This window comes from Gossypium hirsutum, chromosome A05 (assembly GCF_007990345.1).
Source record: "Gossypium hirsutum isolate 1008001.06 chromosome A05, Gossypium_hirsutum_v2.1, whole genome shotgun sequence".
Lineage (NCBI taxonomy): Eukaryota > Viridiplantae > Streptophyta > Magnoliopsida > Malvales > Malvaceae > Gossypium > Gossypium hirsutum.
Genome location: NC_053428.1, coordinates 20,171,979 through 20,196,099, shown reverse-complemented (window position 1 = coordinate 20,196,099; position 24,121 = coordinate 20,171,979). Strand labels below are relative to the sequence as shown.

At 33.9% G+C, this 24,121-nt stretch overlaps 1 protein-coding gene, 1 long non-coding RNA gene and 1 pseudogene across 5 annotated transcripts; 1 reads left to right on the top strand and 2 right to left on the bottom strand.

Moving 5' to 3' along the window:
* Positions 1-1,712: 1,712 nt before the first annotated feature.
* Positions 1,713-5,175, bottom strand: LOC107958100 (uncharacterized). Of its 4 annotated transcripts, none has more exons than XR_005927211.1 (3): positions 4,953-5,172; positions 3,801-4,810; positions 1,713-3,670 (listed from the first exon to the last, which is right to left on the bottom strand). It is a non-coding gene; the product is annotated as an uncharacterized lncRNA (long non-coding RNA). The 4 variants fall into 4 exon arrangements; XR_005927210.1 differs by having other exon boundaries at positions 4,962-5,172; XR_001700581.2 differs by lacking the exon at positions 4,953-5,172 and having other exon boundaries at positions 1,713-2,145; positions 2,404-3,670; positions 3,801-3,942.
* Positions 5,176-8,807: 3,632 nt separating this feature from the next.
* On the top strand, positions 8,808-11,089 carry LOC107961289 (patatin-like protein 2; annotated as a pseudogene).
* Positions 11,090-14,516: 3,427 nt separating this feature from the next.
* Positions 14,517-21,559, bottom strand: LOC107960723 (patatin-like protein 2). The gene is made up of 7 exons (XM_041113877.1): positions 21,387-21,559; positions 21,051-21,250; positions 20,926-20,970; positions 15,462-15,588; positions 15,186-15,347; positions 14,808-15,107; positions 14,517-14,693 (listed from the first exon to the last, which is right to left on the bottom strand). The coding sequence occupies exons 1-7, from the start codon at positions 21,516-21,518 to the stop codon at positions 14,517-14,519; spliced, it is 1,143 nt and encodes a 380-aa protein (XP_040969811.1). The 5' UTR covers positions 21,519-21,559.
* Positions 21,560-24,121: the final 2,562 nt, after the last annotated feature.

Here is a 24,121-nt window from a genome sequence, read left to right as displayed (position 1 = left end):
CAAGATGTTTATTACCATTTTTCCTCTAAATTTCACAGTTCATACAATTCAGTCCTTGATCAATTAGCCCATCTATTAAGCTAATTTTTCTCAATTAACATTTTATTCCATCATTCTAAACTATTACACAACCTTTGAAAATCATAATTTTAACACTAAACCTTAATTCACAACTTTTTCACAATTAGGTCCTAAAATCAATTTCTATTGAAATTACTTGATAAATCATCAAATAACAAAATCAAAGCTTCAAATTCATTTTATTTCATCATAAACAGCCAAAACTTATCATTGATAGCTTTTAATTTTGTTCATAAAATCAAAAACTAATGAATTAAACACTTGGACCTAATTGTAAAAATCACAAAACATAAAAATCTCAAAGAAAAGGGCAAGAATTGAACTCACATATGTCAAAGTATGAAAAACCAGCAGCTTTCAGACTTCCCATGGCATTTTTGCTGAAGAAAAATGATGATATCTCTAGATTTTTCAAATTTGTCTTGTTTTATATGTTTAATTTACAAAATTTCCCATTTTGCCCTTGTTTCTCCTTGTCTTTTTTGCTGATTTTCTTGCCCAACAATTTGGGTCCAATTGCCTTTTAAATCCCTCCTTTTTAATCACTTAAACTATTTAATCACAATTTAATAAATTTCGCACTATTTTCAATTTAGTTCTTTTTAATTATTTGACAAACCAAACGTTAAAATTTTCTAACGAAAATTTAATACTAACTTAATAACACTCCGTAAATATTTATAAAAATATTTACGGCTCGGTTTATGAAACCAAGGTCTCGATACCTTGTTTTCAACCCAATTTACGTGATTAATTCTTTTAAAATCGCAAAATTAACTAATTAAAAATAATTCTTTTAAGTTTGCGCTTGGCCTATAATTATTATTTGTTAAAATTTATAAACTTATTCGTCGGATTTAGTGATCTCGAATCACTGTTTCCGACACCACTGAAAAATTTGGCTGTTACAACCGGATTGTACGAATGCTTGTTTATTGAAACCCTGAACAATTTCTTGGCCAAGAAAACTTGCATTCCTGAAAAAAAAAATTAAGAATTTCGGTTTGGAAAAGTAAAAATTTGAAGTAAATAGAAATTGCAAAATTAAATAAATAGCAAAATTTGAAATGAAGAATATAAAAATAAATAGAGTTTGAGGAAGAGAAAGTTTCTTATGTGGCGAGATTCCAGCCTCTGGTTGTCTCGTTCCACTTTGGGTTCAATCATTGGCTTTTAAGTAACCCTTCTCGAGCAGGATAAGCCAATTATAATGGAAGAGGACGCCTACGACCACCAGCTCTAAGGATTTAGACTTAAAATTTGGCGGAGCCTGACTCTAGCCAATAATCGCATTTGTGGGACTATCTTCTACTAGATCATCACTTCCCGATGGTGAATACTACGCCGTTTTGTCTCTTGGATTCGCGAACCTCTGACGCAAAAAGCTTACGAACCAACTGTGCAATCTTCTCAAAACGTACAAAGCGGCTGTTCCTTACACAAGTTGAAAAGATCACCTATTAAGGGACATGGACGGAAGCATCAGCCCCGTAATGTGGAGAAACGATGAATACCCTGTTGAGAAGGCTAACTGCGGGTTCTAAGCCTCATGAACTCTTTTTTGGGAATTTTGACAACCTTTGGCTAGATTAGATTTAGTGGCTCATGATTTTTGGGGAAAAACAAAAAAATAATGGAAAGGGAATTTTTATTGAAATAAAATATGGAAAGAATAAAAAGACAGAGTTTTTGAGAGATTGAGTGTTTACAAAAAAAGAGATGTCAAATATGTGTCACTTCATCCCCTATTTATAGTACTAGAAAACCTAGCCTATTCTTAATTAAATTCTAAAACATAAATACAAATAAATAAAGATAATTAAAGATAAATGAAAATAAATCCTAAGATTAAATCTAAATAAAAATCCTTAATAATTATCCTAATATAATTGAAATTAAAATAGAGTCTTGTGCTATAAAATCTCTTCTTTTGCATATTTGTCCTTAGGTCTTCCATGTTTGCATTTTCGACATTACATTTTTCTCTCTATCGCATGTCGGCCCAATTCATCTTTAATTTCACGCTTTTCGCCCTTAAATTTACTTTTGCCTTCAATTTAGTCCCTAAAAGATAAAAGACCATAAATAGCCCCAATTAGTAGAATCATACTCAAAATAAATATGCAATTAGCACATAAAAATATGACGTTCTAGAGTATTATCACCAACCTAGACATAGAATCACTCAAAAGAATTTTAGAAGAATTTTTAATTTTAAAATTATTCCATTTCCCATGCGTAATTTTATTTATTTTCCTAATAGCCTGAAATCCCCCATCTTTAGCCCCATTATTTTCCCCGGATTTCAAATCTTATTAACACCTGAATTATGCACAGAGCATCTTTCCAAGTGAATACCATCCGTTGGTCCTTTCTCTTTGAAAGAAACAGCAGTGTGTTTATTGAGATTTAATCCACCGAAAAAATCTACTACCCGAACTTCGACCAGTTTTGACACCGAATAAGCAGGCTTGGACGACATAATAGGACCATCATCCACGTTCGCTCCCTGGTCAACAAAAATTGGGTTAATACAAGAAATAGTTACTGGCATTGAATTGGAATTATTATCGTGCATTTTAAAAAATTCATCACCAGATGAAATTTTAAATTCAGAATCATTAGAAGGATTAGAACTCCATGTTTCGTTAATAAGAGGTACTGGATCTGTACAATCTGGGCCTACCACATTGTTGATCGTAGCACTCCATTGTTTGAATGATCCACATCATTTTTGCTAAATAATGGACTGACTGTTCTAGTGGTATAACCGACGGTGCCAATAGATTGGCCCACTGAAATATTAGCTACTGGACCGACCTTTTGTAAGTCCAAAGGCCCAATACCCAATTTATCTCCCCCAGCTGCATCCTCCTTTTAGAAATAGGGTTAACCCTTAATTTCAACCGCTGTTTCTCCACAAAATCCCCAACCTAAAAATCAGCCAACTTTCCATCTTTTCCCTTATTCTGCTCATTTTCCAAATGCACCAAACCTTCCATATTAGCCAAGGCATCAAAACTGGAGCCTGTTTTGCCTTTCTCCCTAAAATTCAATTTACTAAGATTATTATTCAGAGGATTGCGCCAGATTTTCCTTTCAACCACCATCCATGGCTCGAAAGCTGCACCTTCTCCTAATTTCTTCGCCTCTGTCAGAGTATCATTAACCTGGTCCTTCTCCGCGAAGGTCCGATTGCAGCAAAGCACATAATTCCTTGGTATGACCGTACTTTTCACAAGTAAAGTAAATAGTCGGCAATGCTTCATACTCGACTCTCTGGTTCATGCCATTCACGAGGACTTGAGCAATCAAAGGCTTGTCCAAGTTGATGTAAACAGCTATCCTAGCGAAGCAGCCTCTTGTCCTACTATCGGTATTGAAGTCTAGCCAAACTACTTTCCCAATGATCCCTGATGGCTGTCCATTCCACCAATATAAACCTACACCTAGTTTGCAAATTAAAGCAGTATAAGGAGTAGGGTCGATCTCATAGAGACTGGAATTACTAAAAATTGTTTGTTTCTTGACCAGATTAGTGTCTGGACAGTTGTCGTGCCCGCGACGTTTGGGGAATAAAATATAAAACCTGAAATAAACACAAGAAAACGTAAAAAGTAAAAAAGTAAAAAATAAAATAAAAATAAATAAAGAAATAATTTAAAAGGAAATCAATAAAACTTAGTTCAGCCTTAAGCACGGGTTTTCACGTTTTTGACCTGATCTTCGAAATTAGGTGAACTTTTCTTTTCCGATAAGCTAGTTATAGCTACCAAGGACGCCTCAGACACCAACTCTTCCTTGTGTAAATTAGTTATGGAACGTCCTATAACTAACCCTTACCGATCGAACAACCTACGAAACGTTCGTGATTTAGAACTCCGGCAGCTTTGCGTTCTAGAAGAGCCTAGCTCGAACCAATGCCCTCAAACATTGGGACATTTAAATTCGGTTACTACTTCCCTTGACGGAACCAAACAGCAATCCCCACTTGGCACGCCAATGTGTTCACGGAAGACCAATTAGACAATCGATCCTTTCGGAATTCCAACTGTACGTCTAGCCACACTAACTCAAACGACGTCTTTTTTGACTTAGTATTGACTTGACTTTGTGAGTTGACGAAGTCATACTCTTAATCCGGAGAAATAATAAATATCGAAAGTTGGGAGTTAAATAGCTCGGGTTCATAACTCACGGGTATTTTGACGGGGTTAACATCGGCTTAAACCTGAAAGGGGTTTAGTGTGGCATGAATTTAATCATGCTTGAAGGTTATGAAAATGATAGAAATTATATGAAAAAGGTAGTGGAAATGGATAGGAAAAATTGCAAAGAGAATTAGACAAATTTTGTAAAAAGAAGACAAAATAATCTAATGCTCAATTGAATTAAGAAAAAGAAAACAAAGTGGATAATGGAATTCCAAAATGAAATAGGAATGTAAAGACAATTGATTAATGGAGGATTTCCTAAGAACTAAAACCCCCTATTTATATAGATAGGGTTTACTAAAAATAGCTTAAGAAAATTAATATAAAATCTAAAATAATAATAATAATTAAAAAAAATAAAATTAAAATAAACTTAAAATAGAATTTCTTTTGGCTTTTTACAAAGTCAAATTTATGACTAGTCCTTGGCTTGCTCCATCTTTTTGCTTTGGCCCATTCCAATGATTTTCTTCTAATTTGGCCCCTTTTCAGCTTGCTTTTGATCAATTGCATCCCTGACAAGAATTAAATCATAAAAACACTTAATTAACAGGATTCAGTTCATTAATAAACCAAATTAAGCATAAAAAATATGCAATTTGACATGTTTATCAATCCCTCTTATTTCTTCAAGAATTTTCTTCTTGTATAAAAAACCTGGAAGACCTGGTAATCGTATCCAAGCCAACACCATGCTTGAGTAAGGTTGTAAGGGATTGAATTCTTTTGTCCAACGTTGAACGGTCAGATATTGACCGGAAATCATCCAAGGGCCTTGCGGCAAAACTTTAACAAAATCATCAATAGATTGAAATTTAGCCAGAAAATATCCATTCTCAATGTCCATGAGATGGAAGGGCTTTGAGGGATACCAAACGCTACTAATTCTATTATTTAGAGCACTATATCTAATGTTTCTTCCAAATAATTTTAAAACTACCGTAACGGGAGCATTTATGATTCTATCCATTTTTACCTAACAATAATAATACCTTGTGTGCATCACACCGCAAATATTAGATAGAAGAGTTAATGATGGGACAAAAACTTGCGTGTGGGGTTGTAACATGGAAAGTCAAATCTTTAATTATGAAAAAGGGTTGATTTAGCTAACCATCCCTCAGCCACCAAATTTTCAATGGAAACTTGTTTATTTTTTTTTCCTAGTCATATTCAAAATATTTTATATTTATATAAATTTCGATAAATTGTGAGTATTCATATTTATATAACCTCTTCAGTTTTGTTCTTTTTACCTAAATAAAATATTTGAAAGCTTAATAAATTAAAAAAACATAAACCTCAGCTTATTTATTGTAAATTTGTGAGCCTTATTCATAAATGTAGACTTTTATGCTTAACCAGGTAAAAAGGTAAGTTTCACCCAAAATTTTGTAGCTTAAATTTGTCTATAAGTGGATGTGAGCAAACTTTTTTCTTAAAATAGTTATCTAATTTTATAAAAAAAATTATTTTAGTTGTCATTTAATTTCTTTTTATTTCTTTTAGTACTTGAATTTATATTATTATTAAATCATCTAAAAATAAAAAAATTTAAAGTACATTAAATTTATTGATGTGACATCTATATAGAAATTTACAACTATGTCACGTTAACAATTACTTACTTCTTTTTAAAATTAAAAATATATTTTTATATTTTTAAACATTTTTATTATTTTTTAAATTATTTTTATAATTTAAAAAAATTAATTATTTACTAACATGTCACCCACGTGAATTATCACGTGATGTCATATTAGCAAAATTAATATTTATTAATTTTTTATCTATTTTTGAGTGATTTGATAAATAACAAAAAAATTAAAAAAAAAAAAAGAGGAGGAGGTAAAAATTGCTTTGTTATAGATATCTTGGCTAGCTATGACTTCCTATAAAAACAAGGCTTATTCAGAGAGGGATGAATATTTGATGGAATATGCAAATTGTGCTTTGAGGAGCTGGAAACTAGGGACCATCTGTTTTTGGGTTGCAGGTTCACTAAAGTAATTTGGGAAGGGATTTTGCAGCACTGTCAATTGCAAACGCAAGCTGGAAATTGGCAACACAATGAAGAGATTAAAAGGGAAGGCATTGATAACTATTATTTTGAAGCTTGGATGGAATGCTTGTATTTACTGGATTTTGAAGGAACCAAATAATAGACATTTTATAGCAGTTCAAATGACAGAGGCAGAGGTTTTAAACAAAATTAAAGAGGTGATAAGTTTGAGACTGATGGGTACTAATATTAGAAGAAATGATATTGTAAATAATAGATTGTGTTTAGCTTGGGGTATACATGATATTAGAGGAAATTATTAGTCATTACTAGTTCATTTCACTGTTTCTACTGTTGTATACAGTTTCTTATGTAGCACATTTCTGCTTTCTTTGGGTAATAAAGTCACAATTATTCAAAAAGAAAATTAAATTGCTAGTTAAAATGATTTTTTTTTTGTAAAGTTTGAAAATTAAATATGTTATTATGCCATAAAATATAATTATTTGGAAGAAGTTGGATGGCAATAATATGTTTAATTGAAAAGAAATAATGACTTATTTGATCCTTAAACTTTATGAAAATTTTATTTTAATCCTCATTTAATTTTTCGTTAGAAAATAGTGGCGAAGTCACGGGGGCTGATAGGGCCCTGGCCCCCACCTAAAATGAAAAATTTTCAATTTCACCCTTTGTAATTTATCAAATTTTAAATTAGTAGTGATAAAATTGTACTTTAGCCCCAAAAATAATAAAAATTTGATTTAATCATTTAAAAGTCATAAATATATAGACTATTAAAATGATAAAATTGTATTTTTACTATTGTAAAGATTACAATTTAATTCCAGTCCCAAAATTTTTTTTGGCTCCGCCATTGATGGAAAATTAACTTTTTTTAATTTTGTTGATGTGGCACACATATGAATTACCACGTAGATAACATATTAACATTTAATTAATTTTTTAAAATTTAAAATTTAAAAATATATAAAAATTATTTTTCAAAATTAAAAATCATTAAAAATATTTTAAAAATTATAAAAATATTTAAATATATTAAAAATTATTTTTTAATATTTTTATAATTTTAAAAAATTAATTAAATGTTGACATATCATCCATGTGGTAATTCGCGTGTATGTTATGTCAACAAAAAACAATAAATGTTAATTTCTCTATCAATTTTAGGGTGATTTGAAAAAAATATAAAATTTAAGAGTTAAAAAAATAAAAATTTAAATATAAAGCTAAAATAATTTTTCCGCAAAAATTAATAAAAGTAGTGTATATTGTATAAAATTAATAATAAAGTCTAGTGAAGGCCTGGAAAATCTGTAGCCGACGTTAAAAGTTTACATTAAATCTTGGTTCCCAGGTCCGTTCGGGCATGGCCCAATTACAGTCCACTGATTGGAACTTCAGATCTTTAAGCCTGACAAGCCTTTAATGGGCCCAAAAATTGGTGGGACAATATAAAAAAGAGGGAACTTCGACGTAAAAAATTATGAAAAGTTAGAATATTGATAAAATATCAATTATAAAGAAGTCATAAAAATGTAAAACAATGTTAGTTTTACGAAAAACAGGGTTGAGGGAGTTGCTACTGCCGTCATGTCCTACCACCCTTCAAACTTGTCTCCGAACTTGGTTCTACCCTACCCTAGAAACTTGCAGACCTTTCTCCGACTACTCTTCTAATTTAGAAGAAGTAAAAATGATTTAGATGACAAAGAAAGCTTTAGCCTCGTATGAATCACAATTTTTTAGTGAAATTGCTTCGCGGTTTCCCATTTCCACAAGAGTTTGACGCTGTAATTGTGGAGATCCACGAGTTAATTTGAAAGTATTCATGGCGTTTAAAAGTACAAAACAAGAACATTGATAAAAATGAGTTGAAATCTTCGTATCAGTATTGTTGCAAATTTTCTGCGCATGCAATAAAAGGTTGCTACGGTTACAGCAACAACGTATGTACTCTTGAGTATTATCACACCAGCGGTAGTACTAATCATTGGCTCCTGACGTACGAAAGTTGCCTTTGAAAGGTGTAGTCAACATTATTGACTTTAATCTCCTTCCTAAAAGTTTCTGGCTTGAATAATTCCTCAATAATTGTTTACTAATTCTCGTGGATGGCGACAGCCGTACAGGTGCTGCTTGAAGGGAAGAATTACTGTTGCATAAGTAGGTCCACTCTCACGTGTTGAAGTTTCAAATGGAAAAGTAATACGACGACTTAGGCAAAAAAACAAAACAAGTTTAGAAAAGTACATTTGCTCACTATTTCAAACCCTATGGGTTTCCTTGAAGTTGGGATTTTCTATTAGGAAACAACATAGATTGTATTTCGGTCGACCAAGCTTGGCCGATCTATCCAAGAAACTGCAAGCCGTTTTCGCTTTGCATGAAGACTAATGGCATCGTTGAATGATTCAATTTAGCATGCATGAGAGAGAGAGAGAGAGAGAGAGAGAGAGAGAGAGAGAGAGAAGTAGTGCTGCCTTCAACTGTATAAATACCCATGACATGCCTTCCTCCAGAGAGCATCAAACATACTAACTAACCAGTAAAGCTTTTAGACATCTGATTCTACTAGTTCTCTTGCTCAAACCCCGAATACATTTCGATCTCTGTCATCATAATGGGAAGTATCCCACACGACAATTTTGCAGTTGCAAGCCCAAAATCTCCCCTTCAAGCTCCCACCTACGGGAACTTAATCACTGTTCTCAGCATTGATGGAGGTGGAATTAGGGGGCTTATCCCCGGAACTATTCTTGCCTTTTTAGAGTCTCAGCTTCAGGTTGCTACAAATTTGTTTTCATTCATTATTGGACACATATTTTTACCATTCTGTATGTTAATATATATGCATGTTAATTTTGCTATTTACAGAAGCTGGATGGTGAGGAAGCGAGACTGGCAGACTATTTTGATGTCATAACTGGGACTAGTACGGGTGGCCTTGTCACTGCCATGCTGACGACCCCAGATCCCAATAACGAAATCGCCCCCTTTTCGCTGCCAAAGATATCAATGATTTCTATCTTGAACACTGCCCAAAAATCTTCCCCCAAGATTGGTAATTAACTGATGATCATTTGTAGACTTGTAGATGAGAATAAAACCGAAGCAAAAATCATACTAACAAATGTCATATAAATGATATACTATGATTACGGGGAGTCTGACATGATATGCCGTTTGTTATATGTAACAGCACCCCATTTGCCCCAGCTACAAATTTGGTGAAATCACTAACTGGTCCCAAGTATGATGGCCAATATCTGCACAAGATTGTTAGAGAGAAGTTGGGAGAAACCCGATTGCACCAAACATGACAAATGTTGTCATCCCCACGTTTGACATCAAACAACTCCAGCCAAAAATCTTCTCCTCCTATGAGGTTTTATTACTCTGCAACAAATACCCTATTATTACATATTTAAATTATAATCTCCTCCTTTGCCTTTGTTCTTTTTGCCCTGACATATATGTAAATTTGTAGGTAAAGAACAACCCTTGCAAAAATGCTTTGCTCTCCGATATATGCATAGGAACGTCTGCCGCGCCAACTTATCTTCCAGCCCACCAGTTTGAGACCAAGGATTCCACTGGCAAAGTTCAAGAATTCCATCTTATTGATGGTGGAATTGCTGCTAATAATCCCGTATGTATTTATATCTATCTAAAATGATGGAATTGATGTCGCAAGTAATTCACAGAAACCTTAATCTTCATATATATGTTGTTCATTTGGGTTAATTCCTGCAGACCTTAATAGCCATCAATGAAGTGAGCAAAGAGATCACTCGCGGGAGCCCTGATTTCTTCCCTATAAACCCAAACGACTATGCTCGCTTCCAAGTTTTATCCTTGGGTACCGGTTCCCAGAAATGTGAAGAGAAGTACCCTGCTCACATGGCAGCAAAATGGGGTCTCTTGGGATGGTTGACCTGCGAGCACTCCACTCCGCTCATTGATGTCTTCATGCAAGCAAGCAGTGATATGGTGGACTTTCAAAATGCTACTGTTTTCAAAGCACTTAAATCTGAAAATAGTTATCTCCGTATTCAGGTATATGATCTATATATGGAAGAGACAGAGAAATCAAGATTCATTCTTTTATTGGGAAATGTAGCTGCTAGGTCATACATAACATAAAAGAGACCTAGCATATACATACGTGACCTAATTCAAGCCAAAAACAATTTGCAGGATGATACATTGAGTGGGACAGTGGCATCTGTGGATATCGCTACAAAAGAAAACTTGGAGAATCTTGTAAAAGTTGGGGAAAATCTGCTGAAAAAACCAGTTTCCAGGGTGAACGTGGAGAATGGTAAATTTGAGCCTTCTAATCAGGGTACAAATGAGGAGGCGCTCATCAGGTATATATATATATAGTTAATCCAACATGTATCATATTCTTTGAGTTCCACCTTATGTTATTATTCTACTATATATCCATATATAGTGCTAATTCGGATTATTTTTGGCTTGCAGATTAGCGCAGGTGCTATCTAAGGAAAAACGGCTTCGTGACATGACATCACCTCTTGGAAAGCACCAGCTTGTAGGGCATAGAACAGCTGATCCATCTTCTTAATTTCTTAGGAATTTCAGAAATTTAATTTAATTAGCTGTTAACTACCCCTAATTAGCCTTGAATTATTTTATTATTTGATTTCAGAAATTCATATATATGTAGCATGTTTTGCCTTCTTTTCTTAAAAAAAAAAAATTTGGTGTGCGTAGCTAATGTATTAATTACAGCCGTCAATTTGTAATCGATTAATTATTTCTTCTTCTTTGTTTAAATTATCATATTTCCACGCACTTTTATATATATTGTCTTTAATTTCCTAACATTTTCTTCAATTCGCAACAAAAAATTTATGTTTGAAATCATGTTAGAAGTAGACATCAAGTTCAAATTGTGAATAAGTACTTCCTTCTCATATATATCTGCTCCTAGTCTTGTGAATTATCTACCTAATCAAAATTGTAACCAAATCCAATTAATTTTGATTTTATTATAAAAAATTAACAATTTAAATATAAGTTAAAATCGTATTGTTAACATAGTTACTGGACGGAGAACCAAAGAGCCGAGCAAGGCTGGAACCGGAAAGGTGAGCTCGTTTGGGACCAATAGGAAGAAGTCCAAAGATAACGATTTGAGAGACAAGATGGGGATATGAGAAATGAGAGGGTTGCTATTAGACATGAAGGGGATAATGATGGTAGGGATAAAGATGATGAACAATGTGTTAAAAGGGAAACGAGTCCATGGGGTTATTGATGACAAAATACATAGTTTGCAACGATGCTTTAGTAGGATGGTGCAAAAACTTTATAAAAATAGAAGACCTAAAGATGAATATGAGTGAAGCGGGGCTTGTTGGTTTTTCAATTGTAAGAATCTCGGGCACAATAGTGCTTATGGTATTTGAAAGTGAGGAAAAGATGAAGCAGGTGGTATTGGAAGAAGGTAAAATCTTGGATGAATGGTTCTTAAAGAAACAAGTATGGACTGATTCAATTAAAATGGAGAACCGAAGAGTTTGGCTATCTTGCTATGGTGTGCCAATTCATGTGTGAAATATTTTGACACCAAAGCATGGCAGGGTGGTGGGGAGAGTTTATTTCCATTAATGAGGAAACTCAAGAACCTATGTCTTTTATGAGAGGAAACATCCAACTCAACACGGATTGTTTTAATGGTATCGATGAAGTAATTGACCTACAAGTTGGTAATTAAATTTATTTTATTCATATGTTGGAAATATATTTCAGCTTAGTAAGATATTCTGTCATTTTCAGTAATTCCGATGAAAGCAACGGCAATGAGAAAATAAAGATGAACGGAAGTGACGATCGAAATAAGGGTACTGAGGCTCGGTTAGAATACCATGAGTCATGTTCTGATAAGGTGGCAAATGTATTGGTATGGAGAAACGTGCAAGTGACATTAATACAAAGCTGAATGTTGATATGGGAATTTGTGAAACGACGTATGATTGTGAAAATTCAGATGGCGTTGTAGGAGAGAAAATTTTAAATGAAGGGAATGGAAACCAGGAAGATATAATGAATGGCCTAGTGGGCATAGGCAACGAAATTGGATTTGGATGCGATGTGCCTTAAAGCTGTTAATACAAATCATGGGAATGAGGATTGAAATATGGGAGTGGATATATCTAAGGATAAGGAGAAGCATGTAGACGCATCTGAGTACAAATTAAATGTGTAAAAATAAACACTATGAACATAATATTTAATATAAAATCTATAAATTAAATAAACAAGATGAAACTATCTTCATTTTTTTCTAATATTTTTCCCATAAAACAAATAAGAAGAAGAAGGAAAAAGGAGAAACTTTACAAGTTTTAGTCTTATGTTGTAAATAAAGAAAAAATATTTTTAATTAATTATAAAGAAGTCATTAGCTTTAGTTAAAAGTAAAAAAAAAAAAATTATCACATCAGTAATCTATTAGTGGATTAACGAAATTTTTAACAGTGGTGACCATTTCGAACAATTATCTTATTTGGATGACTAAATTGACAAAAAAATTTAAAGTGACCAAAATCAGAACAATTCTATTTTAGAGTGATAATTAACCTCCCCATGATAAATAAAAGTCTAACATGACTAAAAGTTGGCAAAGATATTTATATCAAAGGTTAAAGCTTAATGATATTCCTTATACTTATCAATTTGCGCAGAATTAATCTAGAAATGAATTCAGAAAATCTTTTTAGAGAGGTTGAAATTGAACTATAAATTTTTGAGTGGTTAAAATATAATTTTATTATATATTAATTTAAGATTTCATCATTTTTGAAAGGATTTAACATGATTTTTTTTCATGAGGAGTAAAAATATAATTTTATCATATGTTAATTTATATTTTCATTACTTATATGTGTACTAAATAGCAACTTTATATTTTTGGGAGGCAAGGCCATACCTACCCCTTTTATTTGCCCTTAATTTAGCTCCTTTATTTTTATTTCTTCAAAATCAATCCCTCTACTTTTTGAATTATACATTTATTACAACACTTAATATTACAGACAGAGAATTCGGTAAGGGGATAGAAGCACATCCTGCACCCGATATGTCAAAGCAGCTTGAAGCCCTCATTTTTTCCATCAACTCTATTAAAAATTAGGTATAATCACAACTTTAACTTTCAACTTTTACAACTTTCATCAATTTAGTCACTACATGTTTTTTTCTTTTATTACTAAAAATTTAAAAGCATTTAAAATGTTTTTTAAATGTTTTTAAAATAAAAATTGATTATTAGTGAAAAGACATATACACTTAAGATACCACTTCATCAGGAGTGTGATGAAATCCAGATAAGTCATATATACACTTTTATATTCATGACACCACCACTTCAATCAAAGATACATTTTAATTTTTTTAATTTTTAAAAATTTTCCACAAACAATAATTCAACCACATGATTTTAGTATTATTACTAATTTCAAAAGTAAAAGTATTATGGAAGACTTATACTAGAAGTTAAATAATATTTTGTCTCATTTACTAAAAAATGAGTAAATTAATCCTAGTACATTAGATAAATGGCAAATCGGTCCTTTTAATAACAATTCTATTTATTTTTTATTGTTAAAAATTGGTCCATGTATGTTAGCATAAGATAGATGTAGCACACCATATGTAACTATTTAGCTATTTTTATCATCCAAACACCAGCTTTTAACAGTAAAAATAAATAAAAATTTTAATAAAAATAGTCAGTTTGCTCTTTAAACCAACTTTTTTTACTTTTATTAAATTATACATAAAGAGAGAATAGAGGAATGAGATATATTATATAGTCCATAACCATTTGATCTATTGATTAAATCAACTTTGGCAATTTCAATTATAATAATAACAAAAACATATACAACTGTATTGTTTCATTTGGGATTATGTTAAACCTAAAAGTTTAAAAGAAATTATTACAACATATTCTAAAAGTAATTATTATAAAAATAAAAAAATAAGACACATACACACTAATTTTTAACACCATTTTGATAAAATCCTCCAGCCTTTCCTTGGGGTGTCCTAGAATGTCGACGATGCCTTTTTCGAGACAGTATTGTTGCAAACCTAAAAGATCAAAATTATTATCCAAAATCAATAATCCATTGAAATTTTAGCTAAAACACATGTTATAGTTTCTACCTTTTAAGAGCTTCTTCATTGGTTTCTTGAGCAAAGGGTTGAAACATGCCGGTTTCCAAGTTAACTCTAGAAACTCGTTTTTTTAACAGTCCCTCACCAACTTTCACAAGTTCATCCAAATTCTTCTTCGTTGCTATATCAACGGAAGATACATCCCCACTTAATCCATCATCCTGTTAATAATTCAAAGATGTTAAAAACCACAAAAGAATAAAATCAATAGTGCATTTCATGTAATCTTTTCCCATTAATTGGAAGCTTAGACTTTGACTGCAAAATGTATGTACCTGAATACGTAGGTATTTATCAGAGTGAAGAGCTTTAAATACTACAGAAAGATGGAAGTCAACCATGTCTCCGCTTGCTTGAGTGAATACATCAACTAAAGGTGTGGAACCCTCGCTGGTTAACCAACCTAGCACACCCCACTTAGCTGCCTCTGCTGCATTGTATTTCTCTTCGGCTTTTGGAGAGCCAGTCCCCAAGGAGATAACCAGAAATCTTCCATAATCTATGGGTTTAATTGGGAAGAAATCAGAGTTTCCGTTAATGATCACCTTGCTCACTTCCCCCATAGCAACTAAAGTCTGAAAGGGCCAAAATATATATATAAGTGATTGCTTCATAACTCAGAAGTTATATATCTTTGGGATGCGCGTATATACCGGGTTATTTGCAGCTACGCCGCCATCTATAAGGTTAAAATCTTTCACGTTTCCTTTGTTGTCTTGGGTTTTGAAGTAATGGGCTGGGAGATAGGTTGGTGCAGCTGAGGTTCCAATGCATATGTCTGAGAGTAAGGCATCTAAAGTAGGTTTTTCCTTCACCTGGTTGCATTGAAAGACAACATTATATTAATATAAGAAGTAATCCATATTGATTCGGCAACAGTTCATGAATTGAAAGGTGAGTTCTGAAGTGAATATATTGTATATACTAACCCGATAGCTTGAGAAGATGATTGGCTGAAGATGATTGATGTCAAATGTTGGGATAACAACATTGGTTAACGTCTGGTGCAATCTTGTGTCTCCTAGTTTCTGTTTAACAAGGCTATGCAGGAACTTCCTGTTAACATTAATGGGAGACAACATTAATGGCAAACAATACAAAGTGGTGCAAGTTTAGCACCCTAAAGTTGACTTTGAAAAAGTAGCATGGGATAATTTTTTTTGGTCCTTGAGATAATGGGCTATTTATTGTTTGGTCCTTAAACCTCAACTATAAATAGGCCTTCTCATTTCTCATTTCAATTCATCCCAACCAATCTTTCTCTCTTAGTTTTCTCTCTTCTCCTATTTGAGAATTCTCAAGGAATTCTATTTGTTTGTAATATTTTGAAGATAGTAAAGTTATCATCTGGTGTTAGTGCCCGAGGACGTAGGTATAATTTACCGAACCTCGTTAAAACTCTTGTGTTCTTTCTTGTCCTATTTTTCTTTCAATATTTGAGGGTATAATAGTAGTATTTAATTATGCTATTAAATTACTATAGAAGGGATATTCTGACTAAGGAAAGACTTGGTATTTAAGAGATCCATGTGATCCACCTCTCTTCCCTGGGAATTGAACTTTGTGTGATTTTTTAGTACAATAATTTACACGCTTCCGACCCTATTGGAACAACAAGTGGTATCAAGAGCCGAAGGTTAATCGTAGTATGCTCTGTGGTTGCAGTTTAAACTGATCTTCCACATCAGAAAAGATTTCCTTAGGTATATTGAAATATTATGGAGAAAACGGTCGGTGTAGGAGCTTCAACATCGTCCATGTGGACAAGACCGACAATTGCAAATGCAAGATTGGCCGTGGAGATCTTTGATGGCACGGGCCATTTTGGTATGTGGCAAAGTGAGGTTCTAGATGCCCTTTTTCAGCAGGGTCTAGACATTGCCATTGATGAAGAGAAACCAGATGATGTACAGGAGAAAGATTGGAAGGCGATCAATCGGTTGGCATGTGGCACAATTCGATCATGCCTTTCTCGAGAGCAGAGGTATGCTTTTTCAAAGGAGACTTCTGCAAATAAGTTGTGGGTGGCACTTGAAGAAAATTTTTTGAAGAAAAACAGTCAAAATAAGCTCCACTTGAAGAAAAGACTGTTTCGCTTCACATACGTCCCAAGTACCACAATGAATGATCACATCACCAAATTTAATCAGTTAGTCACTGATTTGCTGAATATGGATGAGACATTCAAAGATGAAGATTTGGCTTTGATGCTGTTGGGGTCACTTCCTGAGGAGTTTGAGTTCCTAGAAACTACTCTACTTCATGGCAGGAGTGATATATCTCTGAGCGAAGTCTGTGCGACCTTATACAGTTATGAACAGAGAAAGAAGGACAAACAGAAAAACTCAATCAGAGATACAGAAGCTTTAGTAGTCCGAGGTCGTTCATACACTTGGAAGAAAACTCAAAAGGGGAGATCAAAGTCAAAGTCCAGACTCGGGAAAGATGAATGTGCTTTTTGTCATGAGAAAGGCCACTGGAAGAAAAATTGTCCAAAGCTGAAGAATAAGGGAAAAGCTGCTGTAGATGCTTGTGTTGTAAAGCATGATACCAGTGACTCTGAACTATCACTGGTTGCATCATCATCGTCGTTCCATTCAGATGAGTGGATATTGGATTCGGGTTGTACCTATCATATGTCCCCTAACCGGGAGTGGTTCTCTGATTTAGTAGAACTAAATGGAGGAGTTGTTTATATGGGCAATGACAATGCCTGTAAAACTGTTGGGATAGGTTCAATCCAATTAAAGAATAAAGATGGATCAACCAGAGTTCTAACTGATGTTCGGTACGTGCCCAGTTTGAAGAAAAATCTCATCTCATTAGGAGCCTTGGAATCCAATGGTTCAGTTGTTACTATGAGAGATGGGGTTTTGAAAGTGACATCTGGCGCACTTGTGATATTAAAGGGCATCAGGAAAAATAACTTGTATTACTACCAAGGTAGTACAGTTATTGGAGCAGTCGCTGCAGCTTCCGGTAACAAAGACTTGGACTCAATGCAGTTGTGGCATATGAAGTTGGGACATGCCAGCATCCTTGCAAATTCTGGCAAAGCAAGGATTGTTGAAAGGTGCAAAGGCTTGCAAATTAAAATTTTGTGAGCATTGTGTTCTGGGAAAGCAAAAGAGAGTGAAATTCGGCACTGCTATCCATAATACAAAAGGTATTTTGGAATATATTCACTCAGATGTGTGGGGGCCTTCCAAAACACCTTCGTTGGGAGGAAAACACTACTTTGTTACTTTTGTTGATGACTTTTCCAGAAGAGTTTGGGTGTATACCATGAAAACTAAAGATGAAGTGCTTGGAGTTTTTCTTAAATGGAAAACTATGATCGAAAACCAGACTGACAAGAAAATCAAGCGGCTTAGGACGGACAATGGAGGGAATATAAAAGTGATCCGTTCTTCGATGTGTGCCAAGAGTATGGTATTGTTCGACACTTCACAGTTAGAGATACACCACAGCAGAATGGATTGGCAGAGCGTATGAATCGAACATTGCTGGAGAAAGTTCGATGTATGTTGTCCAATGCTGGGTTGGGCAAGCAATTTTGGGCTGAGGCTGTGACATACGCTGGCCATCTTGTTAATCGTTTGCCATCATCTGCATTAGAAAGAAAAACTCCTATGGAGGTATGGTCTGGAAAACCGGCTACAGATTATAATTCCTTACATGTGTTTGGATCCACTGCATATTACCATGTGAAGGAGTCAAAGTTAGATCCGAGGGCAAAGAAAGCTCTCTTTATGGGAATCACTTCTAGAGTGAAGGGATTTCGTCTTTGGTGCTTAAGCACAAAGAAAATGATCTGTAGCAGAGATGTTACCTTTGATGAATCTGCCACATTGAAAAAGGTAGCAGATAAAGATATTCAGACGAGCAATACTCCACAGCAGGTGGAGTGTACTCCAAAACAGGTGGAGTTTGAGCAGATGGGGATTTGCCCAGTTAATAAGTCTAATTCTCCAGCCACAATGGAGGAATTAGAGGTTGAAGAGGTTCTGACCCAAGAACCACTAAGTACACCAGAACCAGTTGCAGTTGCAAGGCCACGGAGAGAAATTTGTAAACCTGCTCGATTTTGCTGATATGGTGGCCTACGCCCTTCTCGTTGTTGATGATATTCCTATCACTTATCAAGAAGTAATGCAAAGCTTAGAAAGTGATAAATGGAAAAGCGCCATGGATGAAGAAATGCAGTCTCTCCGGAAGAACAATACTTGGGAGTTGGCGCAATTACCGAAAGGTAAAAGGGCAATCGGATGCAAGTGGGTATTCGCAAAGAAAGATGGATCTCCTAGCAAGAAGGATATTCGCTACAAGGCAAGATTGGTAGCTAAAGGCTACGCTCAGAAGGAGGGAATTGACTACAATGATGTATTTTCCCCTGTTGTGAAGCATTCCTCCATTAAAATTTTGTTAGCCTTGGTAGCACAGTTGAATTTGGAGCTAGCTCAACTTGATGTTAAGACGGCTTTCTTGCATGGTGAGTTAGAAGAGGAGATCTATATGACTCAGCCCGAAGGATACACAGATGCTGGTGGTAGAAATTAGGTTTGTAAGCTGAACAAATCGCTATATGGATTGAAGCAATCCCCGAGGCAGTGGTACAAGCGATTTGATAGCTTTATGAGAAGGCAGAAGTACACAAGAAGCAAATATGACAATTGTGTATATTTGCAGAAGCTGCATGACGGATCTTTCATTTATCTACTCTTGTATGTTGATAATATGTTAATCGCTTCGAAGAGCCAAAATGAGATAGATAAGCTGAAGGCTCAGTTGAATCAAGAGTTCGAGATGAAAGATCTAGGTGAGGCCAAGAAGATTCTCGGCATGGAGATAAGTAGAGATAGACCGAGAGGCAAGCTCTGTTTAAATCAGAAGCAATATCTGAAAAAGGTATTACAATGTTTTGGTGTAAATGAAAACACAAAACATGTAAGTACCCCACTTGCTTCTCATTTGAAACTTAGTGCTCAATTATCTCCGAAGACTGAAGATGAAAGAGAATATATGGCGAAAGTCCCATATGCTAATGCAGTTGGGAGTTTGATGTATGCGATGGTGTGTACGAGGCCTGACATTTCACAAGCTGTTGGAGTTGTGAGCAGGTATATGCATGATCCTGGAAAAGGACATTGGCAAGCTGTGAAATGGATTCTACGGTATCTTCGAAAAACCGTAGATGTTGGTTTAATTTTTGAACAGGATGAAGCACTTGGTCAGTTTGTAGTTGGATATGTTGATTTCGACTTTGCTGGTGATTTAGATAAACGTCGTTCAACTACGGGGTATATGTTTACTCTTGCGAAAGCCCCAGTGAGTTGGAAGTCTACCTTACAGTCTACAGTAGCTGTGTCTACTACAGAGGCAGAATATATGGCAGTTACAGAAGCTGTTAAGGAGGCTATTTGGCTTAATGGATTGTTGAAAGACTTAGGAGTTGTTCAAAGTCACATAAGTTTATATTGTGACAGTCAGAGCGCTATTCATTTAGCAAAAAATCAAGTCTATCATTCAAGAACCAAGCATATCGACATAAGATATCACTTTGTGCGGGAAGTCTTTGAAAAAGGAAAAATTCTACTTCAGAAGATTCCGACAGCAGATAATCCCGCAGATATGATGACCAAGGTGGTAACAACAATCAAGTTTAATCATTGTTTGAACTTGATTAACATCCTGAGAATTTGAGCACCTTCAGGTGTATGGCGCTCGAGAGTGCATTTGTAGGCACTACAAAAGATAGCTTTATCGAATTTGGGGAGTTGAAGGAAGTGTGTGAAGATGTGATTATCCTAATCAAATCTTCAAGGTGGAGATTGTTAACATTAATGGGAGACAACATTAATGGCAAACAATACAAAGTGGTGCAAGTTTAGCACCCTAAAGTTGACTTTGAAAAAGTGGCATGGGATAATTTTTTTTTGGTCCTTGAGATAATGGGCTATTTATTGTTTGGTCCTTAAACCCCAACTATAAATAGGCCTTCTCATTTCTCATTTCAATTCATCCCAACCAATCTTTCTCTCTTAGTTTTCTCTCTTCTCCCATTTGAGAATTCTCAAGGAATTCTATTTGTTTGTAATATTTTGAAGATAGTAAAGTTATCATCTGGTGTTAGTGCCCAAGGACGTAGGTATAATTTACCGAACCTCGTTAAAACTCTTGTGTTCTTTCTTGTCCTATTTTTCTTTCAATATTTGAGGGTATAATAGTAGTATTTAATTGTGCTATTAAATTACTATAGAAGGGATATTCTGACTAAGGAAAGACTTGGTATTTAAGAGATCCATGTGATCCACCTCTCTTCCCTGGGAATTGAACTTTGTGTGATTTTTTAGTACAATAATTTACACGCTTCCGACCCTATTGGAACAACACTTCCCATCATATTTTGGTCCCGATAGAGCTTTGATAGCTTTCGTTGTTTGAGGGAATAATTGAGATCAGCTAGTAAAAAAACAAATGTCAGCAACATAATATTCAGGTCTGGATCATAATTGGATATTAATCTAAACATATACCCTGGTTGAGGGAAGATTTTAGGGGAGTTCTGTAGGTAAAAGTCTTTTATATCTTTGGCAGCAAACAGAGGTCGATTCTTTTCATTTGGACTAGTTAGCATGGCGGTGACCAGGCCGCCCGTGCTAGTCCCTGCAATCACATCAAAATAGTCTGCGAGTCTTGCTTCCTCACCATCCAGCTTCTGTGTAATACGTACCCAAAACATCCGATGTCAGTTATCGTTATAAATTATTACGAGCAAAAAAGCATGGATTGATCAAGAACCTTTCTTATTTCGGATTTTTTGGTTTCAAGATCGAATGTAGGTAAGTGCGTACCTGGAGCTCAGATTCTAAGAAAGCAAGAATGGTTCTGGGTATGATTCCTCTTATTCCACCACCGTCAATGCTAAGGATGGTGATCAACTCTCCATAAGCTGGAGGTTGTAATTGTTCCTTTGGACCTTCCATATACGTTAAAGAGATTAGTTTCAGTTTTTAAGAGCCTTGAACTTGAAGGGAAGCTTCAACCTTTAAACAAGTTTGGAGGTTTGAGTTCTTTGATTGATCACACATGCTTAACTATTTATAGACACACAATCCCTCTCCTCCTTAATACTAATTGCGGTGGGGGGAGAATAATTTGACAACACATTCGTGTGACTTTTTCTGCTCTTATCCAAGCAAATTTGGAGCAACATTTAAAACGTTTACAGGGCCTAGTAGTTTTCAAAGGTACCTTTTTGAAATAAGGCTGCTGTTTTAGAGTTCAAAGCCGTCAATCTTCATTGTTTGTAAGGAGCCTTCTCCGTATCACTATTATTTTAATTTCTTTTACCTTTGATCAGTTCAAAAGATGTAGAAGATTTATAATATTTTAATCAAACAATTTTATTTTAACAAAATCTCCTCTATCTGGGAACTACATGCATTGGTCGATGAATTTCCCCATGTGGTACCTGGACCACATCCTAAACTTGCCGCCCATATGATGATATGAAGCAAACAAGTTAGGCCTATCACCAAACTTTACCGCCGTTTTTATGTGCATGTTTAATGTTTTCAATTTTTTAGTTAAAATAATCCAAAATTTTCTTTTTTTTTTCAAGGCAAACAAGAAGATTTCTATGCTAAAACAAATTTTATGTGTTATTACCTAGACTGAAATATAAAAAATCGTTAATCAAATCGAAAGAAATTTTAAACATATTAATCTAATCGAGATATTATCGGTTAATTTAGTCGATTAACTGAAACCCAAGCGCTACATTTTTTTGTTAAAACAAAAAAAAAGATAAAAGGGGAAATAAAAGGGGAAATATTTTTGTAGGCAAAAAAAAACATCACCAAAGCATGAAAAATCCAAACAATCAAAAACAAATTACTTGAAAGCAATATAGAATGAATTCCAACAAAAGTAACCGCCCAGATCCTACAATTTTAAAAGCAAACTTAAGTTACCCAAAAAGTAAAAGGGGGGAAAACCATAAAAGAAAACACAAAATATAAAAAAAATAATGAGTCAAAAAGAAAAATTTGAAATAAAAAAAATGTACCTCAAAATATAACGTTTATGGGGAAAAAATGAAAGAGAGGAAGCGATCATTTAAGATCTGATAGAATTGACGGAAGAAACGAACTGTTCTAAAAAGGGTAGAAGAAAGGAAGGAAGGTTAGAGAAAAGACAGGAGAAAGAAATAAAATAAAAATAAAAAGAGGAAGGGGAATGGGAATGGGAATGGGAATTGGAATTGGAATTGGAATTGGGATTGGAATTGGAATTGGAATTGTAAACTATTTCGGTAATAAAAAGAGAAAGAGAAATTAGCCAATTGGGAACTATTTCGGTTAATTTAAGTAATTTAGTTAATTATCTGATTTTGAATCGAATTAATCGATAAACTAAATTTTAAAAAAAATTTAATCAACTTCTAACTGAATTAAATTTAACCACCGATCACTTAATCAAATTAAATCGATTTGGTCGAATCCCTAATGGAAGGAAAAAACACATATAACTATAGAGCAAAAATTAAATTTAAATCTCCAATTAAATGATCAATGAGATTTATGCTTAATGGTAGAAGAAATTTTAAGGTTTTAAGTATGAATTTAGTGAGATTCTCCGACAATAGAAATATTCAGTTTATCAAACACTAATGAAGAATACAAGAGGTTCCATATTTCAAGTGTTCCACTGTAATTGGACGAAAGCATATTAAAAAAAATGAAAAACACAAATTCCATTAAAAATTGTTCTATTTTTATGAAAAGATTGTGTCAAAGGATTGCTCTGTCATGGAGAAGTGACGAGAAGAATTCAAAGCATAGGTTTAGTCTATGTTTTGTGTAAATCTCAGGAAGAAACGATGAATCATTTGTTCTTAAAATGCCCCTTTTTTAGAGCAATATAATTTGGATCAAATCTAAAGCTAAGAATTGACAATTGGAATAATCATGACGTTTGATATTACAAATTATTGTTAAATACATTAGGGGAAATGATTTGAATCAAGAAGAATGGCAAAGAAACAGTTCCCATAGCATATTGTGGAGTATTTGGCTACAAAAATTATAAACATTTAAAAAAGTAAATATGACCTTCTTTTCATGTTTAATAAATATAAATATTTGTGTATGAAATGTTATTGTAAAATGGTGTAATATCAATAATTGTTTTAGTAACTTATAAAATTTGAATCAAAATTAAAATCTATGTATAATTTTAAAATTTTATCACTTAAAACAAAATTCTAGTCTATACATTCACTTTTTAACACTAAACGGGAAGATCTCATTTACAAATATATAAACCTTAATAAAATTAAATTTTCATTTTTAATTTTATTTACTTTAATTGAATGTTAAATTAATCCATTAATTGATTAGTAGAAAGATTAGTTTTTGATCTGATCCACCATAAATGGATTATAACTTCTAAAGAAACTTTAAAAAAAAAAAAACTCAAATTAAACCACCATCCCTCACTACAGCTATAATTCTTTTGGATAATTCTAATGAAAAACTCAACTATAAGCTTCCATTTAAAAATCCCTCAACTACAGAGCATGATA

Coding starts and splice junctions, on each gene's coding strand:
- LOC107960723 (XM_041113877.1), bottom strand. CDS start 21,518: ATGGAAGGTCCAAAGGAACAATTACAACCTCCAGCTTATGGAGAGTTG. Junction 21,251..21,386: donor TCTTAGAATCTGAGCTCCAG/GTACGCACTTAC, acceptor CGTATTACACAG/AAGCTGGATGGTGAGGAAGC. Junction 15,108..15,185: donor GCGTAGCTGCAAATAACCCG/GTATATACGCGC, acceptor TGGCCCTTTCAG/ACTTTAGTTGCTATGGGGGA.